Genomic DNA, 19,949 nt, shown 5'->3' with positions numbered 1-19,949 from the left:
AAGAGGAACAGAACTAAGATATTAATTTCTTGGCGACAACACTTTCCTCTTTCCTCTTCTGCGTTCTCTCCCTCTCTGGCTCTTCACACATCTGGAAGGTAATACAGCTGAGCGTCTCTCTCCAGCGCTGCTGCTCTTGTGATGTGTTTGCGCTGCTTTAGGAAGCTTTCGTACGCTGGACTTTGGCTTTAACTCTGTTGGATACTTTCAGGAGAAGCGGAGGTATGTATTTACACTTCTATACTTGGCATGTGAACTGATTCCAGTCGTTTTGATGTTAAACAGGTGTGTTTGAGGTTATCTAGAGTCATGTGTTTTTCATAGTAGCATATGTTTTTAGTAGCTGACCTGAGGATGATGTTCTTGAGTTACAGTAGGTGTTACATAACACTCAACTTTATGGAAAACGTGGTCTGTTTTTGTTTTAGAAACAAGGTATTAGTGTGGTCCTAACATTTTGTTTTGTATTCTTTTTGAGCTTCTCTTAACAAACTGATAGCAGTTTGAGGGATTTTTGAGAATGTCTTAGTATTTGGTGTCTCTTTTGCTTGATCGGCATGATTGGAGATGTTCAAAAGAGCTTCATGGGGGGGAAGAAAAGAAATCACATGGTTAATGTCTTCGCGATCAATTATTTGTTATTCGCAATCCTAAAAATAAAGGTTTATGGTTCCCCCAAGAACCTTTAAGTGAGAAAAAAAATTGTGTGAAGAACATTTTAAAAATCTAAAGAACTTGTTACTCATGTTACAATTACTTACTATTATAATAACAATAAATTAAGCATACTTGCATGGAAGTAACCCTAATTCCAACCCTAACCATACATGTAGTTAATTAATATTACTCAGTTCTTCAATGTATAATTACACTGTAACAAGGACACTATGAAGAACTTTTTGTGAAATGTTAAGATTCTATGGAGTGGATTTTACAGCACCATATTTTCTTGTTTTAATTTATTATGATCTCTGACCTCACTGTGTATTAACTGCCTCCTATGCATGCGATGAGTCCCTGAAATGGATATTTAAGTATGCTAAATATGATTTTGCCAAGTAGAACATGTTCCTGGATCAACATACTTGTTGTTACTGGAATAACATTCCTGTCTGATTTTAAGGTCAAGTTCGACCGATGTTCACATCAGGCTATCATTTCTCTTGGCTTTAGTTGATGGCTGCAGTTGGGAACACAGTTACAACTATGCTGTTTCACTAGGATGCTGTAAACAATTGGTTGTGAGGGGTTTGGAGCAGTGTTGTTATTGTTAAAGAAAACTGAAACATTCAAATATTTTTTATGAACAAACTTATGTTGGCTAGAGAAAGACACCTGTTTATGATTGTTGGAACTCATTCCAGAATTTTTTCCCAGTTTCCTTCCAATTTCTCAGTAGTCTTTGGGAATGCTGGGCTCCAAGGTGGGAATGCTGGGGTTTTTATGAACACGTTGGAGAAAACTGCTCTCAGATCAGGGGTTCGGTGCTAGATGAACCCAGAGCTGAGGTGCAAATAAACCACATTATCATTTGGAGCACCACAGTACTGTATATGGCTTTTCGCTAATGTTTAAATATAATCACACCATGCAACTGTCCTGTATCAACCCAATTTAAACTGTAGATATATAAAAATTCTGAACTCATCTATGAGAAATTAAAGGAACAGTTCACCCAAAAATGAAGATTTGCTGATAATTTACTCAGCTTCAAGCCATCCAAGATGCAGTTTGTTTCTTCAGGAGGATTGGGTTTAGAGTAATGTTTGCTTGCATCACTCGCTCACCAATGTGTCCTCTCCAGTGAATCAGTTTATGTGTTGTAAAGAGAAAAGCTGCATGTTTATAAGAAAAAAATTATTCATTATTAATGTGTTTTAACATCAAATGGCCAACATGTGGCAAACAAACCTGGAAATTTATGTTACTCAGAAGTGGCAGAGAGAACATTTTTGACTGAAAATAAGAGTATATGTCACACCCAGGGGCTGGCTATGCTTTAACTAAGCCACACCCCTTCTCAACTTCCACCTCGAGGAGGTCCCCAAACCCGACCCAATGGCCAAACAACACGAGAACAAGTAAGTGATAAAACAATCTTTATTTAAATATTTAAAAATAGGTTGGGGAATAGGGAAAGGGCAATTAAAACTAAACTCTGACTCGGCCCTCCAGATGGGCTATGGCCGGGAAGAGGTCAGGGAGCAAGGGGGCCACGGGGATCCGGGGCGTGGGGCTCGGGCCCCGGCCTGAGTCTTAGGTATCCGTAGCGCCCTCCTTCTTCCTCCTCTTCGCTGAATACAGCTCACGGTAAGTACTGGTTCACACAGTTCGTTCTCGAGGTGCCCACTCTCTTTCTCTTCCTCCACAGGCAACGGCTCTTCGCTGATTACAGCTCGCAGTAAGTACTGATTCACCCAGTTCGTTCCTTGGGTGCTCACGCTCTTTCTCTTTCTCCACAGGCAACGGCTGGGACACACAGGCACAGTTAGTTCAGCTTGGTTTTGCTCTCACCTCTTCGCTGATTACAGCTCACAGTAAGTACTGGTTCACACAGTTCGTTCCTTGGGTGCTCACTCGCTTTCTCTTTCTCCACAGGCAGCGGCTGGGACACACAGGCACAGTTAGTTCAGCTTGGTTTTGCTCTCACCTCTTCGCTGATTACAGCTCACAGTAAGTACTGGTTCACACAGTTCGTTCCTTGGGTGCTCACTCGCTTTCTCTTTCTCCACAGGCAGCGGCGTAAGTACAGGTTTCCTCAGTCTCTCCTCGTGTTACCCACTCTCTCTCCTTTTCTCTCCACAGGTATCAACTTGGGCACAATAGCACAGTTAGTTTGCTTTGAATGGCTCTCACCTCTGGGCTGGACACAGCGTACTGTAAGTACAGGGTTCGCTCTATTCCTCCTCGTGTTATTCACTCTCTCTCTCCTTTTCTCTCCACAGGTATCAACTTGGGCACAATAGCACAGTTAGTTTGCTTTGAATGGCTCTCACCTCTGGGCTGGACACAGCGTACTGTAAGTACAGGGTTCGCTCTATTCCTCCTCGTGTTATTCACTCTCTCTCTCCTTTTCTCTCCACAGGTATCAACTTGGGCACAATAGCACAGTTAGTTTGCTTTGAATGGCTCTCACCTCTGGGCTGGACACAGCGTACTGTAAGTACAGGGTTCGCTCTATTCCTCCTCGTGTTATTCACTCTCTCTCTCCTTTTCTCTCCACAGGTATCAACTTGGGCACAATAGCACAGTTAGTTTGCTTTGAATGGCTCTCACCTCTGGGCTGGACACAGCGTACTGTAAGTACAGGTTTCCTCTGTTTCTCCTTGTGTTACTCACTCTCTTTCCTTTCCTCTCCACAGGTATCAACTTGGACACAAAACACAGTTACTCTGCTTTGGATGGCTTTCACCTCTGGGCTGGACACAGCGTACCGTGCTATCTCCGGAGATCTGAAGCACGCTCACAACATATACTGTACTGAACTAGGCTAGGACCAGCAATCTCCTTGTCCTCCCACGCCGAAGTGCGTGAAGGCGGGGGTTTATCTGACAGGACACACGGCAATACACAGCAGCCCACAGCAATATACAACACCACGTCAAAATTATAGGTTTTCACAGCACGAAGACTCACCCACCACACTCAGTGTACGGAAAGGACACCCGTCTTCCTTCACTTCGCTTGGTTCGGATCTGGCGATGGAATATGCGGCCTAGCTAGTGATGTCGTCGTTGCGACTACTTCAATAAGTATTCCTTCGGCTCTCCCACCACACTATATTAGGGGTAGGGCCACCCTCCTCCTCCTGGAGAGATCTACACAACGCCAGGTCAATATACAGGGCACTTTCGACTGGCTCTTAGTACTCACATCAATGCCACTTCCAATCCCCTTTTTCACGTCGTCTCAGTTCGCCGTATAATCTGTTCACTTCTCAACCTTTAAGGTTCGCGATGTCTTCACAATCATACAATTCCAGCCTGAGGGAGAGAGAGAGTTAGACAGCTACCAGCAGCGTACCAAGACGGGCACAACCCAGTGCTTCACACACACCAAAGAGAGCTTCCCAGACTGTGAAATAACTTGGCCTTAAGTACTGCCTTGTCCAGCGTATCCTCCAATCACCAACCGCTGTCCCTAACTAGGCACAGGTGCATCGAATTCCCTGATTTTCCTTCTTACGGCGCTACCGGAAGTTCCGGTGTTCTGTTTTTCCGGTCCGGGCGGAAACACTTCCGGGCGGAACCAAACTTCCCGAATTTTGGTTCCGCCCCTAAAGATCGTCACCTTGTGACATCTAGACATGTAAATTGAATTCTGATCGTGTAAGTAGGATATATGATGTAAAATATTCTAGTTCATATAGAGAACTTTTACTTATAATTGCAGGATTTGAGATGTTATTTGTGTTTTTTCCTTTCTTTTTTGGAAAACTTTTGTCTTTTTGTTCCTTATTTTTTAGCATATAAATACTATTACAAAAACAAATTCACTGAGTGAATCCAGAAAGCATCAGTTCTTTTGAATCACAGGTCACAAGTGTCTAGCTGGATCTGTAAAAACCATTCAGAGAGGGGCGAGGGTTTTCAGATCTGGTTTGACCCGAGGGAGAGCACTAAGGCCTGGAAGCCATGGGTCAGCGGCGCGGCCTTCTGGAGCTGCTGGGTTTGGTTCTGCTGGGCTGGACTCTGGTTCGAGGTCAGGTGGAAACAACAGACATAAAGCTGGATGAGGAGGACGGAGAGGTGGAGGACCCACCCGTAACAGTGAGAAACGTGGAGCTACAGATCTCATGTCCGGAGAAATGCAGCTGTAGCGAGGAGGGAGCGGTGGACTGTAATGGAGTCAGTCTCACGGAGTTCCCACAGGATTTATCCGAACTGACCCGTCAGCTGTCCCTGCAGGTGCGTGGGTTTGTTTGCAGATTTGGATTGCTTCCCCATGCACACTTCTCCTGAATATTTTGCTTCTTGTTTATTTGGTGATCGAATCTGTCAGCCGTAAGCATCTGAAATGCTTGGGATGTTAGAGTTGGGAGGTCTGCTCTTCTTCAACTGATTAATTTATTCATAAATCAAAAAATTTCACTCATTTAAAAACTAATTTTAAAATGATTTTTAATTGTTTTTCAAAGGTCTCTTATGCTCAGCAAGGATGCATTTATTTAAACAAAAAAATCCCTAAAAACTGTTATATTGTGAAATACTATTGCAATTTTAATGCATTTTTAAATTATATTTGACAATATTACTGTTTTTACTATTTAAAAAAAAAAATAAAACAATTGCACACTTGGTTAGCAGAAGAGACATCTTTCAAAGTTTACACACACACACACACACACACACACACACACACACACACACACACACACACACACACACACACACACACACACACACACACACACACACACACACACACACACACACAGACACACACACACACACACACACACATAAACTAGTTAATATATTTTTCCAACACATTAAAGCGTTAGATCACCTAAAAATGCCCCTCATGTTATTTCCAACCTGTATGCTTGCTTTGTTTTAAGAAATACAAATGAAGACAGACTGCAGAATGTCAAGATTATTTTCAATTACAAGGCTGTTGAGTTTCAAAAATAAAATGCACCATAAAAGTTCATATGGCTGGAGCAATATATTTCAGTTCTTCAGATGTCATATTACAGCTTAAATGTGATAAACAGATGAAAGTCATATCAATGTTCAATGAGAAAATATGATGGGTGCTGGTATTTTCACTAGGCCTTTCAATTTAATGGTTTAATTTATGATGATTAAAAGAAACACACTAATTATCACACTTTGTGATGTTTTATATTTAACAGTTGCTATAGTTGTATAAAAAGGTCTGCTTAATTAAAAATGTGCATGTAATTAAAAACAAACTTTGTAATTAATCACACAAATTCTGTATTAAGGGATCCTTCTGCTGTTTTAGCAATTGACACTTCAACTCAATCAAACTCTTTTGTAATTCTTTACATAAATTATTCATTTAAAAAATAATAGATAGTTTGATAACTGATGATGCACTAGTCTGAATATGGAAATGCAATTAAGATTGCAAAGCAGACTAAATTATTTTATGGCTCCAGAAGTCTTAAAACTTAATGTATGAAAAACTTTTAAGGTGCTTTTTTTTTGTCCTTTTGGAACTTGAAAGCATCCATTCCCATTCATGTAACTTTTATTATTGTATAGAAAACAGCAGCCGGGACGTTCTGCTAAACTTCTCCATTTGTGTTTCACAGAAGAAAGAAAGTTGTAAGGGTTTGGAACAACATGAAGGTGAGTAAATGATGACAGACTATCTCTTCAACCCCTTTAAAGCCTGACAAAAAAAAATTACATTTATTGAAATGGTACAGTTTATCAAAGCTTTAGGCAAAATATCTAAAATAAATATTAGCATATGTGTTTTTTGTTTAGTATAATTTGATACATCGTGCTTTTATGTCTCATACAGTATAATATGTTTAGATAAAATGACAAATATCAGTCTTCACTCCATATCTGCCAACAATATGTCTTAGTAAGATTATATTTAAATGCTTACTTTTATGATCAAAACATAATGCCATGCATTATGCAATACAATGATGATTGATGTATGTATGATCAAGTGAACCCAAGTTGCTATAAAAGTTATTCTTACATTTATTAAATAACCTTCATTATAGATTTGACAGCAAATATACACGTGAAGCCCGAGCTTGATGTGGGTGTTTGTACAATTATACTAAAAGGCCTTTTACTTGCTAAAAAAAGATAAGAACTGTCAATCAGACGTCAGGAGGCATGTAGTAGATTGTGTGGAACAGGTTTTTCAGCAACGGTTTGATCATGTTGATATGTGGCTGGTGTCACAGGGTTAAATGTGATTTGTTTTTCTGTCCTGTCCCAGAATAACCAAATCACTGAGGTCACGCTGGAGCATCTGTCACGTCTTCAGCAGCTGGAGACCCTAAACCTGCAGAACAACCGGCTCACAACACAAGGTACGGCTGATGAGAGGGTCAGGGCAGGACAGCAGAGGGAGAGAGCGAGAGAAGGGAAGAGTGCTGAAAGAGCTGCTGGCTTTGGATCATACTCTCTCATGCATGTGTGGTCAACATGACTGTTTGAAGTGGAAATGAAGTTTTTAATTCAATAAATCGGCAGACACATCAGAATACATTCCTTTAAAGCATAAGTGTGGCCAAAAATGAAATTCCTGATATTATTAACCCCCTCTCAAGTTGTTCAAACACACATGTTGTTCCATACATGCACACAACGATGCATTTAATTCATCAAAAGTGACATTAAAGAGATTTTTTTTTTATGTAACAAAAGATTTCAGTTTCAGAAATGTGCAGTTCTTTTAAACTTTATATTCTTTAAAGAGTCCTTAACAAATTATGAAGCGGCACAACTGTTTTAACATTGATAATAATCAGAAATGTTTCTTGAGCTGCAAATCAGCATATTAGAATTATTTCTGAAGGATCATGTGACGCTGAAGACTGGAGGAATGATGCTGAAAATTCAGCTGTGCATCACACAAATAAATAATATTTTACAATATAAACAAAAAAGAAAACAGTTATTTGAAAGTGTAGTAATATTTTGCAATATTACTGTTTTTACTCTATCTTTGATCAAATAAATTAGATAAACATTAATAAATCTTTAAATGAAACATGTAATGAAGGTCAATAACGTTTGTGTGTGTATGTTTGTGTGTGTGTGTGTGTGTGCGCGCGTGCATGTGCAGGCCTTGACGATGAAGGGTTTCATATTCTGGAAAGGCTGAGTTATTTATACTTGGCAAATAATAAGGTGAGTCATCAATGTTTATTCTCAAACTCTCATCTCTCTCTCTCTCTCTCTCTCTCTCTCTCTCTCTCTCTCTTTTATTCACTAACTTGAATGCAGATCACAGGCTCAGATGTGAAGCTTTCCTGGCTTGAGTTTAATGAGGCTATACCCTACATTTTTCCCTGAACATATATCATTTTAAGAAAAGGTTTTGCACCAAATCAGTTGTAATTTAGTTTTCCTTCACCATTTTTCCATGCTTAGAATGAGTTGTTTTTGCTGCTGTACCTTTAAGACTCTAAGGCTAGAGTAGTTGGCAGGGCATTGCTTTGAGGATGCTATTATGTTGCCAGCATGTTTTAGCATATTGCTAATCAGATAACAGGGAATATTCTCAGTACTTTGGTTAACGTTCTGGCAAGGTTCAGTCAAAGTCATGAACAAACATTTTTCCAAGTTTAAATTGAATTTCTACATCATAGAACTTTTTCTTGAAATCTTTTATTTTAAAAGCTTTTTAAAATTTCCTACTTGTTTTGGAATGTTCAGAAGACATTCAAAAGTAACATTCCATTAATGCTTCCAAAATCTTTTTATGGAATTTTAATGTTCACATGACCCAGAAAATATGCCCTCAAAACATTTAAAAACAACTAAATCTGTGTTTCTATTTATCATGTAATCAGACTTGCTGTGGTATGTTTTAATTGTGACATTTTTCTTGGCAAAGTTAACGCTTTTTACAAACTAATAACAGAATTAGATGAGTCTCTAGAAATAAAACCTCTAAAATATAGAGTTTTGTTTGCCAGGGGTTTCGGTCACGGCCCCTGAGAGTGACTCACTAACATTCATTTTCCAAGACTGAAGCCTTTCCCAGGTCTGTTTAACGCTGACTGGTGGGAGCTGGAGTTTGATGTTTATGTTGGTTTATAATGGTCAGTCGTGTTCTGTCATTGGCAGCCAGTTTGGCGTGAGCTTCTCCCCTCAATCCCTCGTTCCGTCAGTGCTGTGGATTGTTCTTATGCCAGCTGGTAACAGCCATGGCAAGGCTTTAACACACACACATGCTCTCTGGACATACCGTGCCAGCTTTCCATGTTAATCACCCAGCTGTGTGCGCCAGGCCGCGGTAGCTAAAGCGGCCCCGGCGACCTCCAGAGCATGCGCTGGACAGATTTGTAGCTGATGGACTTAAAAAAGGATAACGGAAAGAGAAAGAGATCCTACTGAGATTTTATCTGACACTGGCCAGTGTTATCTCACTGTCCTGCTGGAAAAGCAAGACAAAGACGCATCAATGAAAGCCAAAGCATTCAGAAGAATCATGCTGATGCGAATGTTTGCCATGATTTCTTTGGACATGTAACATTCATTCTTGCTGTACTGAGTCAGTAAATTTGGCAAATTTTGCTAGCTTTGTGGCTTAAAATACATGCAAGGTATTCAAACCTGTTCAAGACACTTAATAGCAGGTTTGTGAGCAGATGATTAATTTAATTCAAACACACAGCTTTTGGCTTCCTAAAACATGAATTGACGGACTGAGGGTGCGTACATTTTCAGTGAAAAATCCAGTTACAACTTGAACATGCTTGGCATGATTCCATGACACTTATTGACCTGGGAGACAAAACTGACTGTGGAAGAAGTACTTTATGCATACTGTAGTGACCCTAAAAAAGCAATGCATTATGCATTATGCAGTTGCATAATAAAGGAGAGCCAGGCTTTTCAATGCAATATTGTGGTTCTTTTTCTTTATGGTGCCTGGATTTATTTTTTATTTAAAAAAAAAAACACCATGTTGAAGCCACAAAAAAAAAGTGGAGCTTTGCATTTGTTAAAAAATAATAATAATTTTATTCAGCAAAAAATAATAATAATTAATAATAAAAAAATAATAATAATTTTATTCAGCACTGATGCATTAAATTGATCGAAAATGACAGTAGAGTCCCTTCTTGTAAAAAAAAAATTCAGAAAAAAATCCTGGTTTCCACAATAATATGATCAATGTTTTCAACATTGATGATGATAATAATAATAATAAAAATAATAATAATCGAGGAACAATCCAAAAAATTCAGCTTTGATCACAGGAATACATTTAATTTTAAAATATATTCAGAAACCCCTATTTTAAACTGGAATAACATTTTACAATATTACTTTTTTTACTGTATAAATGCCGCTTTGGTGAGCGGAAGTAATGTCTTTTAAAACCATAAAGAAATCTGGCCAGCTCTAAACTGTGTTAGTTTAGCTCTCTTTCTTCTTACATAATGAAAATATTTCAACCCAAATCAATCTTTCATGTCCATTTATTGCTGTATTTGGTAACACTCCATATAAATAAGCCATTCCACTACATAGTGTTTGTTTTGTCATAATAACTGACTTGTTTTGTCCTTTACACTTGTTGCAGCTCACAGCCGCTCCCAGACATCTCCCTCCCTCTTTGGTCAGCGCTGATTTCGCTGCTAACCAGCTCACTAAAATCTACCCCAACACGTTTGGCCAGAAGCCGGCTCTGAAGTAAGCCTGAAGCGCTCTCTCCACAAGGTTTGTGTGTTGCTTTGAGACTCAGTATTAACGGTCTGTGTGCTGTGCTTCAGGTCAGTGTATCTCCATAACAACAAGCTAACAGATGCCGGTCTGCCAGAGAACATGTTTAATGGATCAGACAATCTCGAGATCCTCATTATGTCCAGTAATTTCCTCCGTTATGTCCCTAAGGGTCTCCCCACCGCCCTCTACCGCCTACACCTGAAGGTAAGACCACTGCGAGGCTCATTAAAAGGTGAAAAAATTAGTACAGTCACCATGTAGTCAGTCTTATGTCATTTTAAACCACTTTCATTCTCCCAAGAAATACAACTATACATTGCACAAGGTCTAAAGTGGTATTTTCTCATAAAAAGCACCATCAAAGTGGCCTGTAAGCACTATATTTCAAATCTTCTGAAGCTATAGATAGTTTAGTGAGAGGACTGTTTTGAACGGAGAAGAGCAGCAGCTTTGATTTGAATGAGAGACTGATTGTGCTCTTACATTTAATAGTGCATTTAATAGTTTGTTCGAGTTTAATTCCAGGTGGTTTCCTGTTGTTCAGCCTGCTAGAACGACCTGAATGCAGGTTGTAAATTAATGACTTGGATCTTTTGGATTTTCTTTCAGCCAAATGAACTAATATTTATTCGTGTCATTCTGTACATTTGAAGAGTTCAATTAAAATGTTGTATTTTCAATTGCCAAATTCCCCAAGCACATCCCGTATGCAATCTTTGAAAATAGTCTGAAGTAGGTATAGTCATTGGTGCAGCCAAAAATAAATTTGACTAAAAAGAGATGAGTTCCCTCCTGATTGCCTAATGCGTCTTCTGGTGCAGATCTCACATCTCATTAATGCTCATCACAGACAGTCTTGTTTTATTCAAATATGCTGCATCATGATGTGGTTGTCTCATTGTTAAAGGGATAGTTTGCCCAAAAATGAAAATTTGATGTTTATCTGCTTACCCCCAGGGCATCCAAGATGTAGGTGACGTTGTTTCTTCAGTAGAACACAAACTGAGATTTTTAACTCAAACCATTGTAGTCTGTCAGTGATATATTGGGAGTCAATAATAAAAAAAAAAAACATACACAAACAAAACCAAAATAAACCCTGGGGGTCGTGACGATACATTGATGTGTAAAGACATGAGACGATCAGACTGTGCAAGAAACTGAACTTTTTTTTTAACCTCTGATTCACCACAATGTCCGAACTGTCCTGAGAGAACGTTCACGTCTTGTTCTTCAGCTAACGCATTGTTTTCTTCTTTTTGCTTTACGTCAGACTAATAAGTGCATTACCACCACCTATCTCTCAAGTGGAACATTGGTACTCCTAATTGAGATTGTAGATGAATTGAAGTGACATACAGCCAAGTATGGTGACCCATACTCAGAATTGTGCTCTGCATTTAACCCATCCAAAGTGCACACACACAGCAGAGAACACACACCGTGAACACACACCCGGAGCAGTGGGCGGCCATTTATGCCATTTATTTGAACCCACAACCTTAGGGTTAGGAGTCAAACTCTCTAACCGCTATGCCACGACTTTCCTAGAGATAGAGTATGAATGGTCAATATAAGTCGGCGATCTGCCATAAAGCAAGAAGAAGACGCGATTGTGGTAAAAATCAGAGGTAAAAAACAATATAAATACTGTTCAGTTTCTTGCACAGACCAATCGCTTCATGTCTTTACACATCAATGTATCGTCACGAGCAGCAGGGTTTAATTTGGTTCTGTTTGTGCATGTTTTTTTGTTTTTTTTTTTCTCAAAGCCGTGATTCCCATCCCCTTATATTATAAGACTGACAGACTACAATGGTTTGAGTTAAAAATCTCAGTTTGTGTTCTACTGAAGAAACAATGTCGCCTACATCTTGGATGCCCTGGGGGTAAGCAGATAAACATCAACTTTTCATTTTTGGGTGAACTATCCCTTTACTGTCAAATGTGCGTGGTTTGTCTTGACTAGGGTTTCACAATATGCCACCACCATCAAGTGTGAGCCAATATTTCCCTTAAAAAAACAACAACTTCACGATAAAAAAGAAAAAAAAAAGAGTAGTAAACTGTTTTAGCTTATTTAAATGAAATTTTAAATGACTTGTTACATCATTTAGTACTGAATTAAAAGGGAAAAGATATGGCAAAGTTTAACCATTTTAAGAACATATGTTGGATGGAGCGTTTTGTTTGTGTGTATAAACTTATACACTTTTTTAAATACTTTTTATGTAGCAGATTTCAAAAGAAGCATTTATCCATGTTTCATACTATTAATGGTGATAACGATTATAGTGATACATTTGCTTGTACAGTAGCTTGCAGTTAAGGTTTACTTTGCTTTTATATTTTTATTTTATTTATATTTTTTGCTTGTAAAATTAAAATATTAGCAATCTTCTAGTTATCAGCCATGAAATAAAAAAAGTTATCTATTGAAACTAAATTTTTTTTTTCATTTTATGCAAATCTTTCATTTTTCATTTTATTTTGTGATCAAAATGTCACCATCGATGCATTTTTTTTTTATTAAATGTCTTTAATGGCAAATGTCATTGGTTCATTGACATCAAACCAGGCATTATACGTTTTGATGCAAATTGTTAGTTTGGGTGAACAAAAACAAAAAAGGGAATTGCAGCAGGACATCAAAACAAAAAGCAGATATGTGTTATATAAGACACATAATGGAATCATTGCATCAATGCACCTCAAATGCATTTGTCATGATTACTTTTTTATTTTTGTCTGTTTCTATGCAGAACAACAAGCTGGAAAAGATTCCCACAGGTGCGTTCGATAATTTGTTCCATCTTCGAGAACTCTACCTGCAAAACAACTTCTTGAGCAATGACGGCATGGACAACGAGACCTTCAGGTCAGCATGACTGAACAAACCAAGAACTAATTTACCTCGCACTCTTTCTTCTGCATGGCTCTCTATTTCCTAACCTTCTTGTAAAACCACTACCTGAGCTGTAACTGATGAAAACTATGCCTTCTCTCATCAGTCACTTGAACAGTCTGGAATATCTGGATTTGTCCAATAACAACCTGAGCACGGTTCCTCTCGGGCTTCCTCGAAATCTCATCCTGCTTCATTTGGAGAAGAATTCAATCCAAAGCATCACAGTGAACGCATTGACATCCATTCGAAACCTGGAGTACCTTCTCCTCCACAACAACCGCCTCCGCTCCCGCTCCATCCATCCGGCCGCCTTCCAGGGTCTCAAACGTCTCCACACCGTCCACATGTACAACAACCTTCTGGAGCGCGTTCCCCGCGGCCTTCCTCGCCGCGCCAAGACCCTCATGCTGCTCCACAACCTCATCAGCGAGATCGGACGCAACGATCTGATCATGCTCTACACCCTGACGGAGCTCAACCTCAGCTACAACCGCCTCACCAGTGCCAAGCTCCACAGAGAGGCCTTCAGGAAGCTCCGCATCCTGGAGACCCTGGATCTGTCGGGAAACAAGCTGCAGACGCTGCCGTTGGGTCTTCCCAAGAGCCTCCAGGTTTTGAAGGTGAATGACAATCAGATGACCGAGATACCGGAAGGAGCTCTGATGGGAATGAGTTCGCTGAGAGAGCTCTATCTGACCAACAACCAGCTGAAGCTGAAGTCTATCTACCAGGGAGCTTGGCAGGAGCTGAGCGCGCTCACGGTGAGAGATCATCCGTCACTCAAGACATTTTATATGTGTTACATTAATGATTCGAACAAAGTGTGGCAATGGTGTATGAATGAAAATTGAGGAATGCATTTTACATTTAAATTACATTTACGGTAATTCAGTTTTTCTGTAATAAAAAATACTACAAATAATATAACACATGATAAATTCTGACAGACTGCTGCATGGGCTCAGGAATATTAATGAATAAATATATAGAAAAAATGGGGTGAAGTGATCAACTAGATTACAATCTTGACTAACATTATAAGTGAAAGATTTTATTTCATATTATTTTATAATTTTTAATATGCCTGTTTTTCTTTTCTGTTTATTTGTTTTGTTTGGTTTTGCCTGTGGGATAAGTATGTCGTTTGTTATCAGCTGGATAAGAAAAGCAGACTCTATGCTCTTAATAAATAATAAACAATAGATAAATAGAAAAATGGGATAAAGTTTGTCAAGTGATCAACTACATTACAACTATTTTTGTGCAAGTAACACTGACAAAAAAATATAAGTGAACTTCAAAAAACGTAAAAAGTTTATTTTATTTTGTATTTGCTTTTGTTTTTAAAAAGTTTTCCCCAGTTTTATTTTGTTTGGCATGTTGGGTAAGACTGTAGGGAAAAACAGACTCTATGATCTAAATAAATAAAAATATGTTATATATTTTCGCTTATAGTTTTTCAATTTCTTTTTTGTTCTATTTTTTCATTTTTTTTTTTTTTAAATATTTTTATTTGTTTTTTATATTTGGTTTTCCTCCCTATAGTGAAAGCTTGTTTTTCTGTTATCAGATGGATAAGAAAAGCAGTTGCTCTTAATAAATAGAAAATTTAAAAGAAAACGGGGTAAAGTTTGTCAGGCGTTCAGGCGTAATCACAAAGAGAGCTTGTTGTCCGTTATCAGCTGGATGAGAAATGCAGACCCTCTGCTCTTACACGAGAAAAAAAAGATAAGAAGTATAAAGAAGCAGTCTCTTTCATTGCATGATTTCCTAAGAGATCTGTTTCCAGCCAAGGAAAGATTCTGCTTAGAACGTAATGTCTAATTTCCCATTTCAAAGGTTTAGCTGAATCTCCCTTTGATAGATGGAGAAAGAGGATGCTTGAACATGTTTTATGTGTGCTTCAGACTCTGGATCTCTCCGGTAACATGTTGTCACACGTTCCTCCTGACCTGCCCGAGTCTCTTGAGTTTCTTCACCTGCAGAACAACAGAATCAGCTCCGTTTCTGCCACAGCTTTTCTCAACACACCCAACATCAAAGGCATCTTCCTCAGGTGACTCGCCGGTCCTTTCCTTTCTGCCTTTTCACTCATTTTACTGTGTCTTTTGCATCCTTTAGCTAAAAGTCATAAACTGTTTTAGCAAAACCTTATTAGCACATATAGACTTTTGTCTATTATCCTGATTTTACAAACACATTTTAGACATGCAGAAGCACATGCAGACACTGAATCTTTATGTTCTGATGTCAAAACTGGATAAAATCCCTAAGATATCAAACTCTCATGTAAATGTGATTTTCTCGCACATTGGATTTTATGAGCTCATTTTAATAGCTGTCGGCATTTTGTTGAACATATATAAACACCCAAGCAAGCAGATCATCTGTGTGCTCAGATCTGGGTTTTATTGGGTGTTTCTTTATCTGAAACCGCTTGGATCTACTCTGCTGTAATGGACTCAATATCGAAGCTTTCACAGCTGCACTTAATGCCACAATAACGTGAGGCAAGAACATTTCCCATAAAATCATACAGTAACAGCATTCAGACTGTAAACGGAGACTGAGAACATGTGGAGTGAATGAAAGAACGGACAAAATAGTTTTCTCATCTTGACCTGATTATCGGTTTCAACATGCAAACGCATAGATTTTAGGAGATGGTTGTGCGTTTGCAAAACCAGCAGGTGCCATGGCAGATGAACAAATGACTTTCAGTATTGTAGTTATTTGGGGGTTTTAACAGAATATATATTTTACAATAATAAACACTCTTTTTATGTAACATTTTGACAACGTTTCAGCAAATAGGTCAGTATGTCGGAACAATACATTGTGTATAGCTTATAATAAAATAGTATGATCAATATGTATATTTCAGACATCAGTATATGGTGCAGTAAAAATCATAATAAATACATATGTACCTCAGTGAAACTACTTCTAAATATTTACTATGAAGAAATTATTTGTTATAACTAAAATAATAATTCATACTTGTAATAAATCCACCATAAGTACGGTTGCATTTCATAATTTTGGTGTTGAGGATAATACTGAATAGTTTATGTATTTTAATAATGCATTCTGAAGATGGATTTGTTTAGAAAGGCTGAAAATGAGGAAACATACTGCAATTTATTTGTTTTTAAAATTATAAATGGTTTAAGCAGTGAAAATGTTAAGTTTTTACTGAGAAAACCATGAACAGATTTATTATTTCAGCTTTTTTTGTAATGAAAAGAGCTTTATTGACATACCTTTAATGTCACTACACTAAAAAAAAAAATAAAATAAAAAATAATCTGTAAAAATAGGTCACAATGTACTGTAGTTATATTAAGGATTTTTCTGTATTTATTTATTTAATTTACAAGTGTTCTATCTTAATTTTTAATTTTGCACTTAAAATGTCCTTAAAATTGCTGCATAATGTCCTGGCAGAAAATTAAACAGTACAGGAGTTTTTTTATAAAATAAATTAACAATACAGCTCTGCAGGAGCAACATAAAAGGAACAGTTTATCCAAAAATTGAAATGGTCATTCGCATTGGAAAAAGAAGGCAGATGTTCAAGAAGCATTAATAACAGTGAACATAATTGTTCAATTGTGATGTATAGAGTTGATTCCCAAACCTAATGCTCATGTGGGAGAGGCGATTCCTCTCGAACATAATGTCCTGTCTGCTTTCTACAGTCCATCAACAAAAAGTGAAAAAATGGATTCATGTGCGTCAATAAAGCACTCTGTGCTCAGTTTCAAGTGGAAAGACATGAACTCGATGGACGTTTCTTAATGGACATGCCTGAGCCATTACAACCAATGTCAGTGTAACTTTTGGGCAATTTAGCTAGTCTGTTTATAAGAGTACAGGCTCGTCCTCGCTGAATTCCTGTTTGATTTGAGAACATGTGACATTTCAGAATGAAAACACACATCTTTTCTGAGAATTTGCTCCACTCAACCATTTAAACCGGAATGAACCTCCAAATTGCTTTTGATTTGCAGGTTTAATTTGTGATGTTTTTGAATTTAGACTTTGAAAATCAGCCTTTATGTGCATTAACTCTTTCTCTGCATCTCGTTCCCTTTCTTTATGTGCATTAACTCTTTCTCTGCATCTCGTTCCCTTTCTCCTTCAGATTTAATCGTCTCTCAGTTCATTCGGTGTCCGAAGAGTCTTTTTCTCACCTGTCCAAGCTTCGGGTGTTGGACATTGGCCATGGTAACATCTCTCCCAACCGAGGCCAGGCCGGGGAGCAGGTGGAGGAGGAAGAGGAGGCTAAACTTTCATGAGTCATGGATGGAAATAACAGTAAAAAAATCATGCCCTGAACTTTCCTTCACTCAAAAATAAAATAAAAATGACAACCAGTTTGAGAAGATAAATGCATTGTGGCAGCTGACAGAAAGTGATTATTTCCAAACGCAGTGTTTGATTACAACCCAGTGCATAGGAAGATATTTTTAGACATGAGAAAGGAAAATACTAATTGTGCTACTACGAATTGCTGTCTACTAATTTCAAAAATGTGGCTTTATATTGTAATAGATGCAATAGTAAGAAAACCAAAGTCATAAGGATTAATATCTGGTGCAGGATGCTGGAAAACTGTATTGGTTGTCTTTTATTTTGTGGTGTTTGCTCAGTCATGGCTCATTGCTCATTGTGTTTACATGCATAAAGCTGTTCTGCTGTGCTATGAAATGATAATTTCTTTCTCCAGAGAACAGGCTCTGGGTATTTTTTCTATAAGGGAAAAATGCTTTTATCTAAAGTCATTTAAGAGTTTTGTGAATTTAAGTCTTAACAGTCCTACATCTAATTTCATATTCAAAAATGGTGCATCATTGTGCAACACTACATTTGAGACCCTGAACCATAAAGTCCACTTAAGTCGCTGGGGGTATCATTTTTAGCAATAGCCAAAAAAAAAAAAAAAAAGAAAACCTTGTATGGGTCAAAATTATACATTTTTTTAATGCCAAAAATCATTAGGATATTAAGTAAAGATCCTGTTCCATGAGGATATTTTGTAAATTTCCTTCTGTAAATATATCAAAACTAAATATTTGATTAGTAATATGCATTGCTAAGAACTTCATTAAGACATCTTTAAAGGCAATTATCTGAGTATTTAGATTTTTTTGCACCTTCAGATTCCAGATTATTCAGCTTTCAGATGATGTATAAATCTCAATTTTGAAAAATTGACACTTAAGACTGGTTTTGTGGTCCAGGATCACATTTGATATCATAGTTTGATGGTTGACAGATTTTTTTTTTTTTCATGAATAACAGCTTAAATTTCATTATGTTTCTCTTAGAGGTCTGTCAAGGATTTGTAATATATCAGATTGATTTTTTGCACCTTCAGATTCCACAGCATTTAGAATCAAACTGAAGCTGAGTTTACACCACAACAGTGCACTAAAAATGTGTTTTCTGCATTCAGACAATTTTGGCAAATTATTCCCTGTTCACGCGGATCTGTGAATATAACGAAATGCTAGCAATGCATGTCCAATCAGTAGCTGGCAATGTCAGTTTGTAAAGAAAAACTACACATACATATAATGCGATATGCATAACATCACTGTTCTCACAACTTTGTTTTTTTGTAGTTTACATCGAGATGATAATGGTATAATTTCCAAAAACTTTCACTTTGAAGCCCGTTTTCAAAAGTACCCCATGACCCCAATTAAAAAAGTCCAGAAAGTTTGAGCATTTAACTTTAATTTAAAACTTCTTTGGTCATTGTAAAGAAAAGGCTTAATAAATTCTCCTTTTTGGACTTGTTTGGAAACAGGAACGATATGAGGATGAGTAAAAATAATTTTCATTTTTAGATGAAACGACTCCTAGTTTGACAACCTTATGAGTCTGATAACTGATAATTTTTCTCATCATCATCTACAGGAAAATTTGAACACCTCTCCATTTTGTTCAGACATATCTATTCTTCAGCATTACTCATCAAAGTGTGTGGTGATTTTCTCTGAAAATTGTTTTCAGAGCGTAATAAGTGGGAAGTTCTTCTGTAGCAGATGGGGTGTATGAACTGGTAGTCATTTCACAGAAATATTTTAATTATGTTTATTTCCTGTCTGACCTAATGAACGTTAAGTGGTGGGTAACTGTTTATAATACATGGACAAACACATCTTGTGAAGACAGAAATCTTGCCCACAGTACTAATTTGCTCTATTTTTTTCCTTCTACTAAAATCTCAAGATTGTGAGCCTGTCATCCTCGCAATACATTGCATTGAACATGTATTGAACATGGCATATGTTTGACATTGGTGGAGACAGAACAGCAGACAACACCCCCATCCCATCCAACTACAATAACATATTCACATTTATGATGGACTTCTGATCACACAATTTAATGTCACCTAAAGTCTTTATTTGTAGCTATGGTAGGCAACATACTCATAATTCATAAAAAGAGTTTTTTTTTTTTTTTTTTTAAATGAAACGATTCTAGAGAATGGTCCGAATTTCCAAATCTAAATTAGATTGCACTCCCGATATGAATAATGATTTGCAAACCATTTCAGATCAGGACTTCGAAGTGCATTTATCACAATTATTATGGACCTTCGAGATCCAAAGTTTCGATAT

The 19,949-nt window shown here is 37.6% G+C and overlaps 1 protein-coding gene across 2 annotated transcripts; it reads left to right on the top strand.

Annotated features, from left to right (window-relative positions):
• Positions 1 to 18,047, top strand: podn (podocan). 2 transcript variants are annotated; one of them, XM_059528426.1, is made up of 10 exons: positions 1 to 222; positions 4,536 to 4,907; positions 6,937 to 7,030; positions 7,789 to 7,853; positions 10,261 to 10,370; positions 10,451 to 10,607; positions 13,166 to 13,281; positions 13,415 to 14,072; positions 15,219 to 15,367; positions 17,459 to 18,047. In XM_059528426.1, exons 2-10 carry the CDS (start codon positions 4,635 to 4,637, stop codon positions 17,610 to 17,612), a joined length of 1,776 nt encoding a protein of 591 aa, XP_059384409.1. In that variant the 5' UTR covers positions 1 to 222; positions 4,536 to 4,634; the 3' UTR covers positions 17,613 to 18,047. The 2 variants fall into 2 exon arrangements, with proteins under 2 accessions (XP_059384409.1, XP_059384410.1); XM_059528427.1 differs by lacking the exon at positions 1 to 222 and adding an exon at positions 6,284 to 6,320 and having other exon boundaries at positions 4,790 to 4,907.
• Positions 18,048 to 19,949: the final 1,902 nt, after the last annotated feature.

This window comes from Carassius carassius, chromosome 37 (genome assembly GCF_963082965.1).
Source record: "Carassius carassius chromosome 37, fCarCar2.1, whole genome shotgun sequence".
Classification (NCBI taxonomy): domain Eukaryota; kingdom Metazoa; phylum Chordata; class Actinopteri; order Cypriniformes; family Cyprinidae; genus Carassius; species Carassius carassius.
The sequence above is the reverse complement of the archived record's forward strand: the minus strand, read 5'-3'. Positions and strand labels throughout refer to the sequence as shown.

Bases quoted from the DNA above. Each gene is read 5' to 3' on its own strand.
- podn (XM_059528426.1), top strand. From the start codon at position 4,635: ATGGGTCAGCGGCGCGGCCTTCTGGAGCTGCTGGGTTTGGTTCTGCTG. The intron at 10,371-10,450 runs GTAAGCCTGAAG...GCTGTGCTTCAG, and splicing joins GGCCAGAAGCCGGCTCTGAA to GTCAGTGTATCTCCATAACA. The intron at 10,608-13,165 runs GTAAGACCACTG...GTTTCTATGCAG, and splicing joins TCTACCGCCTACACCTGAAG to AACAACAAGCTGGAAAAGAT.